At 38.1% G+C, this 20,238-nt stretch overlaps 1 protein-coding gene across 1 annotated transcript in view; it reads left to right on the top strand.

Annotated features, from left to right (window-relative positions):
• Positions 1 to 538: 538 nt before the first annotated feature.
• The window catches only part of ZBBX (zinc finger B-box domain containing), a gene marked incomplete at both ends in the record, with an annotated part of 181,663 nt that continues 161,963 nt past the window's right edge, over positions 539 to 20,238 (top strand). Inside the window, 3 exons of the mRNA XM_084232624.1 lie at positions 539 to 606; positions 5,255 to 5,368; positions 7,844 to 7,934. Of these exons, the coding sequence (XP_084088750.1) occupies positions 539 to 606; positions 5,255 to 5,368; positions 7,844 to 7,934 (273 nt within the window). The remainder of the gene's footprint in view (positions 607 to 5,254; positions 5,369 to 7,843; positions 7,935 to 20,238) is intronic.

The raw sequence follows: 20,238 nt of genomic DNA, 5'->3' as shown, positions 1-20,238 counted from the left end.
GCGATGCAGGAAAGGTCTGCCATGTGGGTATCTCCCTGGCTGGCTGGGAATCGAACCCATGCTTCAGTGGCTGCAGACAGCTTCACAGTGCTGCATTCAACCTGCTGCGCTACTGGGGAGGCCCAGGATATTATTTTTGGGCAAATAATATACAACAACATAAAAAACAAATACTTGATATATACTTTCATAAGGCATATGAAGAATTGGATTATGTGCTTTGTTTTATTGAATGCATTCTTTTTTTAATTCAATATTTTAATAAATATTTTTGAAATTTTGATTCCATGAGATGTATTTATAACTCTATTAGTATATAAATATTGTATGACTTTTAATGTATTTAAATGCATAATAATTTTTTATTTAGTCCTTACCTTCATAAGGGTTTCTGGTTTTAAATTTTTTCTGATTTATATGCAGTTCATAATTTGTAATTTAATTGCTTTACCTTTGACATAATTCTTTTGTCTTTTTTATTTTTTTCAGAAGTTTTCACAAATTACAATAATTTTTAGACCATACTAAGGCGGTAATCATGAACACAAAAGATTTTGTCGTTCTTCCATGGGGAAAACCTGGAAATTCTGTAAAACTAAGATATAAGTAAGTATACATTTATTACTGAAATACAAATAATTGCTAAAGCTTTTTATGTATTGTTACTTAAGCTTTTATTTTTGCATGAGGCTATTTAAAGTTGAACTCAAAATATTTGAACTTTTATCTTCATATCACTGTATTTTTATCTATATGGAAGTTTGAAATATTTTTTAACATCTTTTTTTTTTTTACAGATTTATTTATTTATTATACAAGCACTGTGTACAGTCAGAAGCACGGGAGGGTGAGAGAATTCACCAGAGCCAGAGCAGGGAACAGAATAGGCAGAAGGACCAAAGTACACTGCTGAGGGGAGCAGCGGGCGGCAGGAGAGACCTGCGTGCTATGTGGGACCCTCGCAGGCAGCCAGGGATTGAACCAGTGCTGCAGAGGCTGCGGGCAGCTTCGCAGACCAGCGCTCAACCGCTGCGCCACCAGGAGAGGCCCAGAAGTTTGAAATATATATATAATATATATTTATATATATATATATAATAGCTTAAAATGGGGACTGAAAATATGCCATAAGAATTAAAATGTTATAAAGGTTAGGCTTATTGACTATTGAAACGTAAGTCAGAAAGTTGCAAATATTTTTGTGTCACATTCAAAATTAAAGAAAAAAATCATCCTGAAGAAACTGAAAGAAACTAAAATGAAAGAGAAAGTGCTAAATAGGGCCTTCCTGGTGGCACAGGCTGTTGAGCATAGCACTGTGAAGCTGTCCACAGCCTCTGCAGTGCAGGTTCAATCCCGGCTGGCGGTGTAGATAGACACATGGTGCAGCAGACCTCTCCTGTCTCGCCCGCTGCTCCTCTCAGCAGTGTATTTCAGTCAGCCTGCCTGTTCTGTTCCCTGCTCTGTCTCTGGTGAATATTGTCACCCTCCCACACATCTGGCCTGTACCCTGGTTCTTGTATGCATGAATAAATACATCTTTTTTAAAAAAGAAAGTGCTAAATATTCTAGCACTTTGCATAGGTAATGGATCATTTTAAGTTTGCCTTTCCCAGGAAGTGTACCTTCTATACCTGTGACTTGCATTCAGCCAGAGCCAGGCAGTTCTGGATATCCTGGGAATTTCATGATATAGCTGGGTTACCAGAGATTCAATATTCTGCTTTCCTATGACATCATCTTAAAGTGACTGGAAATTTCCAAGGTCTTCCTCTCAAATATGACAGAAGACCAGCCATCCTGGACTGGGGACAGACTGTTGATTTTTAATTTTAGTTTCTGAATTCCCTGATTGAGATCAATAGTCCTGAGGTTTTTCAATGTCTTCAGATCTCTCCTAAATCTTCTTTTCCTTCTGAGATACTGTCTGTAAAAGCAGTGTGTTAATTGGAATATGTTATACAAATATGTGGCATTATCATTATTAGGTTCCACTTTTTTTTTTTTTTTTGTGGGACCCTCGCTGGGGGCCGGGGAACGAACCAGCGCTGCAGAGGCTGCGGGCAGCCTCGCAGCCCAGCGTTCAACCACTGCACCACCAGGGGAGGCCCCAGGTTTACCACTTTTTGATGGAAAAGGGAGCTATCCAATGATAGTATTACCAATTTTCCCTTTTTAAGGAAAAAAGTGAAGGGTATATGCATTATTTTATTTTGGTGATGTATTTCAAGTCTATGTGCTTATAACTATAAACATTCACCCAACAAATATTTATTAAGGACACGAGTTTATTAAGGACACGTGTTGTACATGTGTTTATTAAGGACACGTGTTGCATAGATAATGGATGTCATTTTAAGTTTGCCTTTCCCAGGAAGTATACCTTCTATGCCTGGGCCCTCAAGTAGTTTGCAAAGATGTGAATAAGTAGAATTATAATTGTAAATGAAATTCACAGTACCATGAGACATGGTGATATGTAAGTGTAGGGGCTATGAGACCATGACCCAAATGTTTGGAGAGGTGTGAGGACGTCTCCAAGCTTTGCCTTTGAATTGCAGTAAGATTGATAGTAACTGGGTGAAACTTGTGCAAAGGTACAGGTTACTTTTAGGCATATTCAGTTGGCTAAGATTTATAGAACAAAGCTGGAGAGTACAGGCTTTTATAGATAATAAATTATATTATATACCACACTGAGGAGTTTGGAAGTTATCTTGGAGATGAGATGTAACCACTGTTCCCTAGCTTGTGTGTTTACCTTGTTGACCCATAAGTCACAACCCAAAAAACTAGGCTGGAACAACCACTGTATGGTAATTGCGCTGGAGTTCCCTTTCTTGCCCTTTCCTTATTCCAAAATTCTTTTCATTTGGTGTTGTCTTCACAATTTTCTTAATGTTCTCCAACTCCTCTCTACTTTCTCAGCCCCCAACTGTTTCAATGATTTGTTTCTGATCTTTAGATATGTTGTGTTGATGTGGTATCAACAGGTTCAAACTTAGATTTCCTCAGTGGTTTTACTTGCTTTCTGACTCTGGTGCAAGGTTATCTCCAGGAGGAATCCTTTCCTTTGTTCAAGACCCATAGATTTCCATCATAACCTTGGCCATTTGTGACCAGGACAGTCCATTCTTTAGTTTCACACCTTTTTTTTCTACCATAAAGGGGACTTCAGAAACATTATCAGTTTTCTAAGCAAATCTGTGATACAGTCACAATTACATTTTTTAATTATTCTTCTGGAAACCATGTGGAAAGTATTGCTAGCCCTTGAGATTTTGTGCAGGGAGAACAGCTCAGGAACTGACCTGGAACTTTGTGCCCAGTCTCCCTAAATGAATCCAGTTCAGGAAACAGTATCACTGACCTCATTGTTTAAGTGAGGAAACTGAGGAATATTGTCTTATTCCTTCTTTGCTCCTTCCTACGTCAGTTACCTTCTTCTGGCTAGTCTCCACGCTCGGTTAATTTTATTTCCTAATATTTTCTAAATGCTCCATTTTTTTTTCTTTCCACTATCTCTAGCCAGTCAGACCCACATAATCTCTCTATTATTAGTATTCCTGAAACAGTGTCCCAACTTATTGCCTTGCTTTCAGTCTTGCACCCTCTAATCTTCTCTTAGAGTGATATTTCTAAAATGCTAGTCTGATCAATTTTCTTAAAACCTTTTAACAATCTCCATTGCTCATTGAATACAAATCTCAATTCTTCTTTGTGACCTACACAGCTATTTCTGATTTGGTAACTGTCCACCTCACTGGTTACATTTCTTGCCACTTTTCTCATCCTGCATTTAATGCCTGGTCATGTGAAACTTCTCATTTCTTGACCTATGCAACATTCTTTTCTACTTGTGCCCACACTTTTCTTTCTTCCTGGAACAGAACTTTTACCATCTCCCTTTGACTGGCTAAGACTTTTCATTCTTAGTTCTTGGCTGAGACTTCCCTTTCTCTAGAACTCTTCCTACAGCCCCTTGGTCTTAGTTCTGTGTGCACAGGTATTTTTCCAGGGAGGGCATCAGCTCACTATATTTCAATTACTTTCATATTTCTCTTCATTCTTCTATGTCCTGGGAGCTCCATTGTATCTCATATTCTAACACCTTTTACAGTGCTTATATGTAGACGTGGCTGAAATACTTCTTTAAATGAATATAGTGAAAATAATGCCTCTCCCTCAATATCTTTGCAAGCATCTCCAGACCTTCTAGACCACCATGGCCTCTTATCCCTTCCATATACCTTCTTGGATTGTGTGTTATTGGAGACTTGCTCTTCGGTGATTATTTACCACCTCTTTAAATGAATGCCTATTTCTGATATCCATTATTCTTTAGTTTGGCAGCTTGCCATGGGTGCTTATGCTACTTAATTATAGTAAAGCATTAATATAATAAAGAAGAGATTGGACTCATGATAGATAATAAATGATAGAGAACTAGGTTGCCTTAGATCTTGGGGAAAAAGTCAGTGACTAATGTTGATAGAGGAGCAAAATTGTAAAATGCAGGTGTCTACTGTCAAATGCTTGGTAAGTTTCAGATATTATCAAAATCTTTTGCACATAAAAAGGGCTCTGCTTTTTTCTCAAAAACTTCTCTTCTTATTGCTTTCTTTCATGGAAAACAATAGGTGGTGCTTGCTTCAGTTCCCATTTAATCCTTTTGATGGCTCTTATAAGAAAGCCCTTGATAGGTGCTTTCTCACTAATAGGCCCCAAGCAGGCTTTGCTTTTTAAATTTTTTTTTTGTATTATATATACATGACATGAAGGTCAAAAATTATTGAAGCTTTCCAAATGATCATTTCAGTGAAAATGTGAATTCTGTCTATACTGAAAAGGTCCCTTATTTTAACATCACTTTTAAAAACTAGTTGAATCCTTCAGAAGGGTAGTATGATAATTAGAAAATCATTTTTATTTTGTTTTCTATTTGTGTGTTATAAATACCTGTGCATATAAACCATACATTTATATAAAGTGAGTTGTTTTAAATATCTAGCATTGTAATAGGAAGCAAAAATCTAAGATGTGAAGAGGTACTTTGCTGAAGAAGGATATTAAAGGAAGTCAAATGCTAATTAAGAGACCATACTTCAAAGAAGTACAAAGAAAATACTTAAAATGCTTCACTCATTTATTATTTGTAATTTTAACTAAGGGTAAAAGATGATATCGAATTATCTTACCATGTGTGTTTGCTTGCCCTAAATGAATATTGTGTGTTTAAATCTAATTTCCTCAGAAATGCTCAAGAACTAAGAACGGAAAAAGTCCGATTAGAATTGGAGAACCAAGAGTTGGAAAAGAAACTACAAGAATTTCAATCAACAAGGAGCAAAGAAAAAGAAGAAAGACAGTGGGTGACATTTTTAGATGATTTTAGGGTATTAAACTAAGATATGTGAAGGACTGTTATATACATATTATTGCCCTTCTAAGACTGGTCCTGAATGAATAACCTAGGGCCTCTTTTGATGAATAAGCAATATTAAATGTCTCCTATGTTTTCTGTCTCTTACGTAAAGTATGTTGCTTTTTGCATTACTCTTGTTCCCTCTGAACTTTATTTGGCCATACACTTTCTTATTTTTCTTTACACATTATTTTTCTGAAACATTTATTGTCTGGGTGGTTTAGGACAGCAATACAGAATTTGCCTTTCATGCTCATAAGATTGCCAATTTATGTTTTGTTTTTATTTATTAAAAGAATTTTGGGGGCAGCCATATACAAGAATTAGAACAGTGAAAATAATCACTTCTTAGCTCTAGTGTAACTCCTAGTCCATTTTTTAGCACTACCTCTGCACAATTAAATTTTTTTCTGCCAAATAGCTTATCATTGTATAAGCCGTGTGTGTGTGTGTGTTTATGTGTGTGTGTATCTGACATATTTTTACAAATGAGGTTACCTATAAAAATATATGATTTGATCACATTGTACTTTTCTACTTGATACATCTCAGTGTTCTTTATATATCAACACACATTGACTTCAGTTTTTTAGTGGTGATATAGTATTTCTTTGTGGAATATAATGGTATTTATTATTTAAGTATTTATTAAGTTTTAAGTATTTTTATATGTTATTTATTTGCCACCATGAATATATTTCTCTCCAAATACATTCATATACACATTTGTATATGTACACACACACACACTTAAATGTTGCAAGATTATCAGGGGGATGAACTCTTATCTGTGTAATTTTAGGTCAAAGTGCATGTGCATTTTATATATTGGTAGCTATTGGAGAAATGGTATTCCTAATAAACTTAAGTGTTTATAACCTTTGCTTACAGAGAATGAGACAGCATGTTTCATGTGTTTTTAGTGGCACTAAGTAATACCAGAATCTTTGCATATTGTGTTTGTTTTTTGTTTGGTGCTCAAAGTGATGATCATCAAGCACCTATTAAGTGTCTTCTGGAACATACATGTGAATTCAAACATTTAGTACAGTTTCAGTGGCCATTGTTTTTAGAATCTGTTTGAAAAATATGCAGGACTCATATAGGTATGTACCTGCAAATTGTTCAATCAATGCATTTTCGGAGTTATGAATGTTCCAGGAGACAGTTTATTGTGTATCTTGCTGCTTCTTTCAGTGAGTCAAGAGCCAGTTTTTGTTTTACCCTTCATTACTCTGGACATAGTTTGTATGTCTCAATGAATTGTGAGTACATTGGGAGTCAGGGTTCATGAAGTCAGCTTCCAAGAGTGCATTTTCCTTAATTAAGGGAACTTTTCCACATGTTTTAAAGAAATTCTCTAAAGTTTGAGTTTTCAGAGCAAATACTTTTCTAAATTCATATAGATAGTAAATGTCATTATCAGAATGAGAAACTACCACTCCCTGGTCAGTGAGAAATCCAGTCTCTAATCTTGACTTTGTTATTTATTGTCTGCGTGACTTTGAGCAAGATTTGGTCTTGTTATTTTAATAGGAATTGAACTACCTGCCTTGAGGACTTCAAAAAATTTGTGGGGATCCAAAAAATGGTGCTTTGAAAACTGTAAAACCAAACAGTTTGCATTCTTTACAATTTCTGCATCTTCAATGTGGAAGCTACTCTGAAGTCTTAATAAGGATTTCATCGCTTAGTAAATCTGCTTAAAATATTTTTTGATTTTTATTTCCTCATCTTTCTCTTTACATTTGCAGACCCCTAAATTTTTTTTTTTAAGATTTATTTATTTATTCATACAAGTACTGGGTACAGTCAGAAGCGTGGGAGGGTGAGAGAATTCACCAGAGCCAGAGCGGGGAGCAGAGCAGGCAGAAGGACCAAGGTACACTGCTGAGGGGAGCAGCGGGCAGCAGGAGAGGTCTGCGCACCATGTGGGACCCTCCTCCAGTGGCTGGGGAGCAGCCGGGGATCGAACCTCCGGTGGCTGGGGAGCAGCCGGGGATCGAACCGGCGCTGCAGAGGCTGTGGGCAGCTTCGCAACCCAGCGCTCAACCGCTGCACCACCGGGGAGGCCCCAGACCCTTAGCTTTTAAAACTGCAAGAAATTAAGTAAGAAAACAATTATTATTCAGTAAAGCTGTCTTAACATCTTTGTACATGTCTATGTGTTGGATATCTTCATCTGTGTTTGGACATTCACTTTTATTTGTTTTGTCCCAAAAGTTTCAAAAGAGCTATATTTTAGAATAACTGAGGACATTGTGGCAATATTGATATTTCATTTTCATTTTGTGGTAGCTTGTTACATATTAGCAACTGAATTTCTATTTGAGGAAGCAGGGAAAATCTATTTGTTTTCATTAAAAGGAGAAATGCATTTAGTAATTACATTTTATCTTTTGTTTATATATATTGAAGGTCAAATGGGTATCACTGGAAATCTGGACAAGTGGGAAAATTGGGTACTCAATCACGCATGATGTTACAAAATAAAGGAAATGTTATTAAGGTAAGAAAATACCATTTGATTGTCAGTAATTTATTAAGCAAGAAGAAATCAATTAATTTTTCAGATCTTACATTGCTTTTTATACTTCAGGACTTACTCTGCTTGTTTTAATAACTTGTATATTATTAAATTATTATTTTTATGTTAATATGTCACTTTTATTCAGATATATGTTTTGTAATTTTATCTGCAAGTAGATTTTTAATAATTCACCCAGTGTTGAATTTTTTATTTTTTATTTTATTTTATTTTTTTAAGATGTATTTTATTTATGCAAGAGCTGGGGTACAGGCCAGATGCGCAGGAGGGTGAGAGGAGTCACGAGAGACAGAGCGTGGAACAGAACAGGCAGACTGAAGAAATACACTGCTGAGGGGAGCAGCGGGCAAGACAGGAGAGGTCTGCTTGCCCTGGGGTTGCTCCTAGGCCTGCGGGGATCTAACTGGCACTGCAGAGGCTGCAGACAGCTTCATAGTGTGGCGCTCAACTGCCTGCTCAACAGGAGGTCCCTGTTGAATTTTTTAAAAACATTTTTTTTTTCATTCAGCTCAGTTTAGTTTCAAATATATGAAGTAGGATTTTCATAATCCTATGTTAAGGTGATTTTATTTGATATAACAAATGATTGACTTTTTCTCCCTTTTTATTATATCATATTTCTTTAAAGTGTTTATATTTTATTTGAATAATAATGATCATTCATATAAGTGCTGTTTATTCCATATGCAAAGATATCCCTGGGGGGGAAACCAGGTTTAGTAACTATAGAACTGCTTTATCGCATGGTATATTGTAAATATAACATTATTCTATATTTAAGATTAAAGTCAGATGAGTGTCTTTATGGAAAGAAAACTGTTTGCTTCTGGATTCATTTGTACAAGATCTGTGACTTTGTAAGTTTTAACTTATATAGTTTTTTTATATGTCTATCATTAAATTTTTATTAGTCCAGTTGGCACCTGCAAATATCTTTCACAGTATTTTTAACCCTTTAGGATTAAAAAGCAATTATTTTATTCTTGAGTGTTATTCTCTTACTATGTTGGTTTAATTTTTGGATTAAGATTTTTATAATCCACTTTCTAGTTTTCATTATCTTCCTAAAATAGTGTTCCATGATTCAGATGTTATTATAGATATATATTAAAATTCTGACTGTGATTATTGACTTGTCTATTTAAATAGCACTTATTACATACCTTGTTTTATAATCAGTTATCCCTGTTCTCAAGATCTTCATCTAATATGAAAATTGACATATGAAACACTATAAAAGAAAAGATAGTACATAATTGTAATATGAGGTCCTGATTTCAGAAATGCTTTTTGATTTTGATTTTTACTTTATTATGATAAGCCTTTTTCCTGGTCTTTTATTTAGGTTTTCTAAATTCCTGCTATGAGTGAGATCATCCGGTAGTTTTCTTTTTCTTTCTGGCTTATTTCACTAAGCGTGATCGCTTCCAGCTCCACACTACTGGGGGTGGTGGGGGAGAAGGGAGTAGGATCAAAACAAGGCGGGTGGGAATTGTATTCGGACTACAACTACAATGAAAATGCATACATTTTGCAAAAATGAAAAATGATGTAAAAATATATAAAATAAAATAAAAAAGTGCTTTCACCCATCAAAGCAGAGAGGTTTTAATTATGATTCAAACCAAATGTAAGAGCCACAATGTGAATTTCTCAAAGTGAAAGTCCCTAGTGATTCTTACAAAAGTCTGAGGATATAGGATTTTATGCATGGAATCCATAAGCATTTCAAATTATCCAAATCTAGTGCCTATAGTTCTACAGACATATTTCACAGACATTTTCACAGACATATTAATAAATCTGCTTGTTAATTTTGATTTAGATGGGGTCTCTCTGCAAGATAAATTTTTATACTTTTTATTTTTTCTTATCTCTTGCATTACTTTTATCAGCATCTTCATAAACAAATGGTTGCTTTTTTAAAAAGAAAATTCTTACATCATTTTCATTTTTGCACAGTGTTTGATTTCTCCCCTCAGGTGTAATCCCCATAAAATATTCCCACCAACATATCATTTGTGAACCATCATCATAGTCTCTTGAGCCCTTCCATCCCCTGTTTTGACCTCTCTTCCTTTCCCTACCCGTCCCCTGCTATATGTCTCAGATTTAGTTTGTCTACTAGTTTTGTCTTGTTTGTTTGTTTTTCTGACCCCTTGTTCAGTTTCCCTATGTTCCCCCTATAAGGAAAGCCATCTGATATTTTTCCTTTTCCTTCTGATAAGTCAGAAGGACTGAGCATAATTGAGAAGTTGTTTTGTCTCGGTTGTCCCACTTTTCCTTCAGTCAGGGTCATTACAATGTCAATACAAATGGCATTTTCAATAGTAACAGAATCATTCCAATATCAATAGCTATAATATTTTTTCTGTCCCCAGATACAAAGATTTTTTATTTTACCTTTTAATTGTGTTATCTTTTCTTGAGATAACATTGGATTGCCACACTGCATGTAACTTCATATGTATGTAACCACACAACACTGACCACAAAGACTCCCATAGTCCTCCAACATCATCCTTTGAGTGCTCTCCCCTTTTGACTCCCCTCCCCCCACACTTGCCCTCTGGCAGGCTCAATTCTACAGTGAGATTTCTAGGATTTGTTTTTGGTTTAGATTTTTCTGTTCCTTTGCTTGCTGGTTTGAAATCTAATTGAGTAATGTCCAACTGTTTATTTATATATATATATATTAATATATATAATATATTATATATGTGTGTGTGTGTGTGTGTGTATATATATATATATATATATATATATATATATAGAGAGAGAGAGAGAGAGAGAGAGAGAGCACATCTTCCTAGTCCACTCATCTGTCCTCGGGCAGATGCTTTCCATAGCTTATGTATTATGTATGTTACTGCAGTGAGCACAGGAATGAATATATCCTTTCAGATTAGTGTTTTTGTATTCTTCTGATACATATCAAGGGATTTCTGTATTGTATGGTGGATCTATTTTCATTTACTTTTAGAAAGCTCCCTACTGCTTTCCAATGGGGCTAGACCAATCTACATCCCCACCAGAAGAATAAGAGGGTTACTTTTCCAACACTTGTTTCTGTTTTTTTTTTTTTTTTTTTTTTTTGATATAGGCCTTTCTATTGGTTGTACCATGAAAGTAAAGAAGAATATATTTGTGCCTCCCTGATGGTGCAGTGGGTTGAGCGCCGCACTGTGAAGCTGTCCACAGCCTCTGTAGTGCGGGTTCGATCCCGGCCAGCTGGTGAGAGTCCCACATGGCACAGCAGTCCGCTCCTGTCACTCCTGCTGCTCCCCTCAGCAGTGTATTTCTGTTGTCTGCCTATTCTACTCCCTGCTCTGCTGCTGGTGAATTCTCTCACCCTCCCGTGCTTCTGGCCTGTGCCCTAGCTCTTGTATAAAAATAAATAAATCTTTAAAATATATATATATATATATATTTTGAACATGGACTTCTATACACACACTTTTTATTTATTTATAAATGCAATGCGTATATATACATATTAGTTTGCTAATATAGCAAGTGCATTGTAATTTTCATTAATAAGGAAATTAACCAAGGATGATATACATACAAATAAATGTTTTTTTTTTCCCCTACTCTGATATTTTCTTGAGTTCCTTTAAGTTTGCATATATGCTATTTTGTAGCTAACATGTATAGAGGTAGAGAGAGTATTTGATAGGCCACTAAAATAATCTAGAGGGCCTCCCTGGTGGCGCAGGGGTTAAAGACAGGGCTATCAAGCTATTGCCAGCCCCTGCAGCACAAGTTCAATTCCCTACTGGCCAGGGAGCAACACTCATGGTGCAACAGACCTTTCCTACCTTGCCCTCTGCTGCCTTCAGCAGTGTGTTTCAGTAGATCTGCCTGTTCTGCTCCTCACTCTCTTTGGTGAATCTTCTCACTCCCGCACCTCTGGCCTGTACCCCAGTTCTTGTATGCATAAATAAATAAATCTTTACAAAATAAAATAATCTAGAGATCATTTTAAGAGTCTGACTTAGAATGTAACAAGAACTGTAAAAGAAAATATGTATCAATAAATAGTGACAAAGGAAAGTAAGAGGGAAAATACAAACTATAGTATTCCATGATGGATTTGCTAAGAGATGAAATAAAGAAGGAATTTGGAAAAAATGTTTTGGCATAAAAATTAGCTCTTTCAGGCCTCCCCGGTGGCGCAGCGGTTGAGCGCTGGGCTGCGAAGCTGCCCGCAGCCTCTGTAGCACCAGTTCGATCCCTGGCCACAGGTGAGGGTCCCACATGGTGCTTAGACCTCCCCTGCCATGCCCGCTGCTCCCCTCAGTAGTTTATTTCATCAGTCTGCCTGTTCTGCTCCCTGCTCTGGCTCTGGCGAATTCTCTCACCCTCCAGTGCTTCTGACTGTACCCGGTGCTTGTATAAATAAATAAAATAAATCTTTAAAAAAAATAACTCTTTCATTTTCTCTCACTCCCTCTATCCCTACATCCCTCCCTTTTATTTTTAATTTCCCCAGAGTTATTAAGGTATACTTGGCAAAATTGTAAGATATTACAAGTTGCAATATCTTTTGATATATGTATATGTTGTGAAAAGATCCTCCCTTTCAAGTTAATTAGTAAATCATTTACCTTAAACTTATTTTTTGTTTGTTTTGGTGAATACATTTTAGCAAATGCAGGAGATGAAGAGTTTTGTTTTTTCATGTGTGTAGGGTAAGTAAAATGTATCAGGCTTTTCCACCCTCATGTCATTAGATTAAATGCATGCCAGATGGCAGACACCTGGAGTAGGCTGTAGGCCCGCAAAGGTGGGCGAACCTGAGCCATGAGACTGGGCATATAAGGCCAGGACGCCAGAGGAATGGAGCCAGAAGAGAACTGGAAGGAGAACAAGCGAGAAATGGGAAGTAAACCAGCAGAGTACAAGAGAGCAGAAGAGAGCGAACCAGACCACGAGAGAATGCGAGAGATCCCAGATAGAGTGAATATTCGCCGGGGCCTAGGAGCCCTGCCACCCTACTGGCCCCCCAGCACCCCTGCCTGCCATGTACCTGGTAAAATGGCAATAAAAACCTGAAAAAGCCACCGAGGGCTACAGGACTGTCCTTTATCTGTCTGCTCAGGTCACAGGGATCCTGCGCTGTGTCTTCCTGCCGCTACAATGTGTTATTTGAAACTGAGAGTAAATGTACTCCCTGAGAATTTAGAAAAAAAAAAAAAAGAAGGACGGTATAAACTGTAAAATTCAAGGTAGTGCAGGTGTGAAGGATAGCACTCCAGGAATGTGGCAAAGAGAACTTTCATATATACTTAGCACCCTTTTTATAAATTATCATTTATACCAGTCAAGAGTTTAGTATTTCTTCTGTTTTATCTCATTAAGTGTTCATATCACTTAAGGCAGTTGTTATTTTTCCAGTTGCACAGCTGAAGTAATTTAACATCAAAGATGTTAAATAACTCACTCAAGGTGAAGCATCAAGGCTAACATTTGGAATGCAGGTTTTCAGCGGTGAAAGCATCAATAAAGGGAGTCTTAGAAGGTAAAAATGGCAGGAGTAGGAACAACATCATAGAATCCATAGAAGACAAATGTAACAATGGATGTTTTTAGAAAATATGAAGTCAGCATTGTCCAATGTATTGTAATGTGAAAAAAATTACATATATGTTTTACCTTATATTTCACAACTGTGGCAAATGTCGTCCCACCAGAAGACAGTTGGCAATGTCTGGATGCATTTTTAGTTATTGCCACGGATAGATGTTTTGTTCCAATGCTATATAGTGGCTACAGGCTAGGGGTGCTGCTATATATCCTGAAATGCACTTTATAGTGCCCACACACAAAAATAATTGCCCTAAAACATCATACCTAAAAATGGTACCAAGATCAAGAAGCCTTCTGCTAGAGTACATAGATTAATATACTGATTAATTTCATTAGCTCTGGGGTCACTTAACCTTTCTGAACCTGTTACCATAATTGTAAACATGTGTGATTATATTTGCCAACTACTGCAGTTTTGAGCAATGTGTGAGGTAGTATAGGTGAAACCAATTGTAATATAACCCGAAAATCTCAGTAAAAAATGTGTACTTATGGAAAACTAGAATTTTTTAAAATATTGACTCTGATTTGTTCATTGGGTTATTATTTGATGTAAAAAATAGTTCAAGTGATTATAAAGAAATTAAAGAGGCAATGAGTGAAGACTATGTTGCAGTTGATGTGAGACAGTTAGTAGCCAAGTGAAGGACTCTCTAGTGGAAGATAAAAGAACTGAATTAGAGATTGTTGGGATTGTGGTCTTTGAAGTGGTGGCTCATTAAGGCCTTATACCAGGGGAGGACATATTTTCTCTGAGACAAGAAAGATGAAAGAGAAAACAGATGAAGGTAAAGTTCAATTCTTAAAGGTTGCATTGGGGAACTATTAATGAGAAAACTTCAACATTGTCAGTAATGTTGAAGGCAAGATCATCTGCCCAGATTAATGGGGTGAATTTGAGCTTTTTGGAATGGGGAGGGTTTGGAGTAGTCATTGTGACAACGATGACTGAGGTTTAACAGCAAATTAATGAATGAATTGTTGAAGAATCATAAGGACCCACTGGTGGTGCAGTGCCAGCAAGGCACAGTGCAGGTTTTCTATGATCAGGGAAGAGAGGTAAAGGAGAGCCCTGGGGCCCTCGGTGGTTTTTTTCAGGCTTTTATTGAGCTTTTACCACATACATGGCAGGCAGGGGTCCTGGGGGGCTGGAAGGGTGGCAGGCTTCCCAGTCCCTGAGAAGTCTTCACTCTCTGAGCTCTCTGGAATTCTCTTGTGGTCTCTGCTTCTCCTTTGCTGCTCTGCTGGTTCTACTCTCTTCTCCTGGTTTCCATGAAGCCGCCCTTCTAAGCCCAGCCTCAGGCCAGGTGTGCCCACCTATGTATGTCCTCACCCTACTCCAGATGTCTGCCATCAGGCATGCCTCTAGGACTGCAGGGGTACACACTAATGCCAATGGTGGGAGGGCTGAAAAGCCTGATAATTTTTCACTTAACCTACAGGTGGTATTCAGCATAGATTTGTGGATACCCAGTCAGCCTTATTTCATAATAATGGTAGATGACTACGAGAGGTCTAAGAAGAAGGAGGTGAGGTGATTGTGGCGAGCATTGCAAAGTTATGATTTTGCCATTTTGAAAGTGAAACCGCATGTAGGGTAAGGTAAAAAGTATCAGAATTTTCTGCGCTCCTGCCATTAGGATAGATGACGAACACTGCCGTCCCGAATGCATGCTTAAAGGCGGGCACCTGGAGTAGGGTGTGGGCATGTGTAGATGGGATTCACCTGGGCTAAGGCTGGGCTTTTAAGGGCGGCATCACAGGGATGCCAGCAGAAGCCGAGAGAGAAGGAGAAGCAAGAGAACAGAGAGAACACCAGAGAGCCCAGAAAGAGTGAAGACTTGCTGGGGGCTGGGAGGCCTGCCATTCTCCCGGCCCCCCAGCACCCTTACCTGCCATGTACCGGTAAATCCCAATAAAAGCCTGCAAAAGCCACTGAGGACTCTCTAGGACTCCTTCTTTACCTGGTTTGCTAGATCAGAAAACCTGCTCAGTGGCCCATTCCTGCCCTTACACCATATAAAATGTCGCTTAGGTTCAGGGTTTGGTCATAATGGTGGAGTGACTGAAGAGGCAATTGGGTGTTCACATTGGTTAGCATGTTGGAGGGTTCTTATTATTAGTATGTCAGGTGAACATGGACATTGAAGTCTCCACAATTATTGCCTACAAATGTGATGAGAGAAATATTGAAAAGATTGCTGAAGTTCATGTGGGAGAGTATCCTGGGTATTGATAAAGGCAGTAAGTGGATGGAGGGGAATTTCAGTGGAGGCAACTTTGCTGAATGATCATAACAGAAGAGTATCTGGAAATAGGTCTGAAGAGGACGGGGGTGGGGGAAAGCTTTCTTCTCTCATGGTGAGCAAAAGGAGTAGAAACAAGTAGCTACCCAGGAGAGTTATGTGGAGGAGGTAGTGTCTTAAGAAAGGTGGGTCCTATTAATGTATACTTTGGGCATAAAGTATCCCATCAGCCTGGATCATGACAGAGTTTGGGGGTCTATTTGAATGCCAGCGGGACTGAAGATGAAAGCACAGTCTGAACACAATGGCCAAATGACATGTCTATGACATTGCTAAGCCTCTCTGGCCCCTGTGGTGCCCTTTCAACATCTATGGCTAGAGGCTAAGAGGGTTAATAAGGTATAGGCTTCATATTACATTCCTGATGTTTTGTATATACATGCATATGCATATACCTATATTCATATATATACATATATGTGTATGTGTTTTAGTGTATATCTGTAGGGTAAGTGAAAAATTATCAGGCTTTTCTGTCCTCCCACCATTATTAATGGTGGATCCCTGCGGTCCTAAATGTATGCCTGATGGTGCATGGTGCAGGCGTGCATAGGTGGGCACACCTGGGCTGAAACTGGGCTTATAAGGGCAGCGTCCCGGGGACGCCAACAGAAGATACCAGCAGAATGAGAAAGAGCAACAGCACAATGAGAGCAGAACCAGCAGAGCAGCAAAGGAGAAGCAGAGAAGCATAGACCATGAGGAACGTCAGAGAGCCCAGAAAGAGTGAAGATTTGCCCAGGGGGCCTCCTGACACCTGCCCCCCCTGCCTGCCATGTACTTGGTTGCTGCACTACCCATGGTGTCAAAAGCTCAATAAAAGCCTGAAAAGCCACCGAGGGGTCCAGGACTCTCCTTTACCTGTCTTCCTGGATCATAGAGAACCTGTTCTGTGCCTTGCTGCCGCTACAATATCCGTCACCCAAACCTATTCCATGCCCAGTTCTTTCTCAAACAGATAAAATCAGACTAAAGAGGGAATTCTGTTTGCCTAAATATAGCAGTGTATTGGCAGGAAGGCACAGAGCAGATTCTCTATGGATCCAGGCAGACAGGTAAAGGAGAATCTTGGAGCCCTCAGTGGCTTTTTCAGGTTTTTAATCATCTTTCTACCTCATTTGTAGTGAGGCAACCAGATACAGGGCAGGCAGAGGCATGGGGAGCCTGGAGGCAAATCTTGACTCTCTCTGGGCTCTCAGGGGTCTCCTCCTCCAGTAGCCATGGTTCTGCCATCTTTCTGCAGCATTCCACCACACCGTCCTCTGCTGCCCATCTATGCACAGTCTCTAGGCTCAGATGTGCCCACTTACACATACTCACACCATACTCCAGGTGTCCATCATCAGGAATGCACATTCCCAAAGTGCCTCCTGCATTCAAAGCCACAGGTGATAGCCCCAAAGGCCAGCAGCACAAAAGCCTGAGCAATCTTCCTTTACCCTTCCAGCAGCTATCAGTTTGTTCACTGAAATATTTTTATGAAGTTTTAATCATTTGCGGTAAAAATGACTGTATTCAAAAAGCAGAAAAAATATTATTTGCAACAGTGACAACAAATTATAAAATGTCCCTAATAATGGGTTCTGTTTAATTTGGCATTTCAATCCATTCTTCCGGGCCTCACCCATGGCACAGCGGTTGAGCGCTGAGTTGTGAAGCTGCCCGCAGCCTCTGAAGTGCCGGTTCGATCCCCGGCCTCCTGCGAGGGTTACACATGGCATGACAGACCTCTCCTGCCTCATCCGCTGACTGCTCCCCTCAGCAGTGTATTTCGTCACTCTGCCTGTTCTGTTCCCTGCTGTGGCTCTGGTGAATTCACCCTCCCGCGCTTCTGACTGTACCCAGTGCTTGTATAAATAAATAAATAAATCTCTAAAAAAACCAGATAAATAAATAAATAAATAGATAAATCCATTCTTCACAGGTATCCTATAACCACAGTACTGATGTTCAGTTCAGATGTATCATTAAAGTAATAACATTAAATAACATGTATGAAGAATGGGATTAAATTTTTGTATATGGTGTGAGGTAGTGGTCAAGCTTCATTCATTTGCATGTAGCGACCCAGTTTTCCCAGCACCATTTATTGAACAAACTTTCTTTGCTCCAATGCATAGTCTTTGCTCCTTTGTCAAAGATTAGTTGACCATAAATCTGTGGGTTTATTTCTGGATTTTCTATTCGATTCCATTGGTCTGTATGTCTGTTCTTGTTCCAATACCATGTAGTTTTGATGATTATGGCTTTGTAGTACAGTTTGAAGTTTGGGAGTGTGATGCCTCCATTCCCTTCTTTTTTTTTCAGGAGAGCTTTGGTTATTCGGGGTTTTTTGTGATTCCATATGAATTTCATCAATAATTGTTCTATTTCTTTGAAGAATGACGTTGAAATTTTGATTGGAATAGCATTGAATCTGTATATTGCTTTTGGTAGGATGGCCATTTTAATAATGTATATTCTCCCAATCCATGAGCAGGGGATGTCTTTCCATTTCTTTGTGTCTTCTTCTATTTCTTTTAACAGTGTTTTATAGTTTTCTTTGTATAGGTCCTTTACCTCTTTTGTTAGATTTATTCCCAAATATTTGATTTTTTTGTTTCAATAATAAAAGGGATGGTTTTTTTGATTTCTTCTTCAGATTTATTGTTTGTATATAGGAAGGCTATTGACTTTTGCGTGTTGATTTTGTAACCTGCCACTTTACTGAGCTGATTGATGAGTTGAATTAGTTTTTCTGTGGAGTTTTTGGGGTTCTCTATGTATATTATCATATCATCTGCAAGGGTGATAGTTTGACTTCTTCTTTTCCTATTTGGATTCCTTGGATGTCTTTCTCTTGTCTTATTGCTCTGGCTAGGACTTCCAGTATTATATTGAAAAGCAGTGGTGAAAGTGGACATCCTTGTCTTGTTCCAGATCTTAATGGAATTGCTTTCAGCTTTTCACCATTGAGAATGATACTGGCTGTTGGCTTGTCATATATGGCCTTTATGATGTTGAGGTACGTTCCTTATATCCCAAGAATTTCAAGGGCTTTTATCATGAATGGGTGTTGCACTTTGTCGAAAGCTTTCTCAGCATCTATTGATATTATCATATGGTTTTTATATTTCTTTTTGTTGATGTGTTGGATAACGTTGATTGATTTTCGGATGTTAAACCATCCTTGTGTCCCTGGAATGAATCCTACTTGGTCGTGGTGAATTACCTTATGGATACACTGTTGGATTCTGATAGCTAAAATTTTATTGAGGATTTTTGCATCAGTGTTCATTAAGGAGATTGGCCTATAGTTTTCTTTTTTTGTGTTGTCCTTGTTCGGTTTTGGTATTAGTGTAATGTTGGCTTCATAGAACGTGTTAGGTATTATACCTTCCTTCTCAATTTTTTGGAAGAGTTTGTGAAGGATAGGTACCAATTCGTCTCTGAATGTTTGGTAGAATTCATTTGTAAATCCATCAGGTCGTGGGCTTTTGTTTTTGGGGAGGTTTTTGATTACCATTTCAATTTCGCTAATTGTAATTGGTCTGTTTAGGTGTTCTATTTCTTCTTTATCTAGCTTTGGGTGATTGTAGAGTTGTAGGAATTTGTCCATCTCCTCTAGATTGTTAAACTTGTTTCCATATAACTGTTCATAGTAGTTATTAATAATTCTTTTGATTTCTGCTGTGTCCGTTGTGATTTCTCCTCTTTCATTTATTATCCTATTTATTTGTGCTTTCTCCCTTTTTGCCCTTGTGAGCCTGGCAAGGGGTTTATCTATTTTATTTATTTTTTCGAAGAACCAGCTCTTGGTTTCATTGAAGACCTGAAACCATAAAATACATAGAAGGAAATATAGGCGAAACACTACGTGATTTGCATATCAAAGACATCTTTACAGACACATCACCCAAAGCAGTGATAGTGAAGGCAAAGATCAACAGCTGGGACTACATCAAATTAAAGAGCTTCTGCACAGCAAAAGAGACAATAACAAAAACAAAGAGAAACCCCACCAACTGGGAGAAAATTTTTGCACACAACACTAATGATAAAGGACTGATCACAAAAATCTGCAAAGAGCTGATGAGACTCAACAAAAACAAAGAAAATAATCCAGTCAAAAAATGGACAGAGAAACTAAAAAGAAACTTCTCTGAAGAGGAAATGCGAATGGCCAACAGGCATATGAAAAAATGTTCAACATCACTTGCAATCAGGGAAATGCAAATCAAAACTACCATGAGATACCATCTTACACCAGTGAGAATGGCACATATTAAAAAAAATAGCAACAACAAATGTTGGCGAGGTTGTGGAGAAAAAGGAACTCTTCTGCACTGTTGGTGGGAGTGCAAACTGGTCCAACCACTATGGAGAGC

Source organism: Talpa europaea (assembly GCF_964194135.1).
Source record: "Talpa europaea genome assembly, chromosome: 4".
NCBI lineage: Eukaryota > Metazoa > Chordata > Mammalia > Eulipotyphla > Talpidae > Talpa > Talpa europaea.
This window is presented reverse-complemented; position numbering and strand designations above follow the sequence as displayed.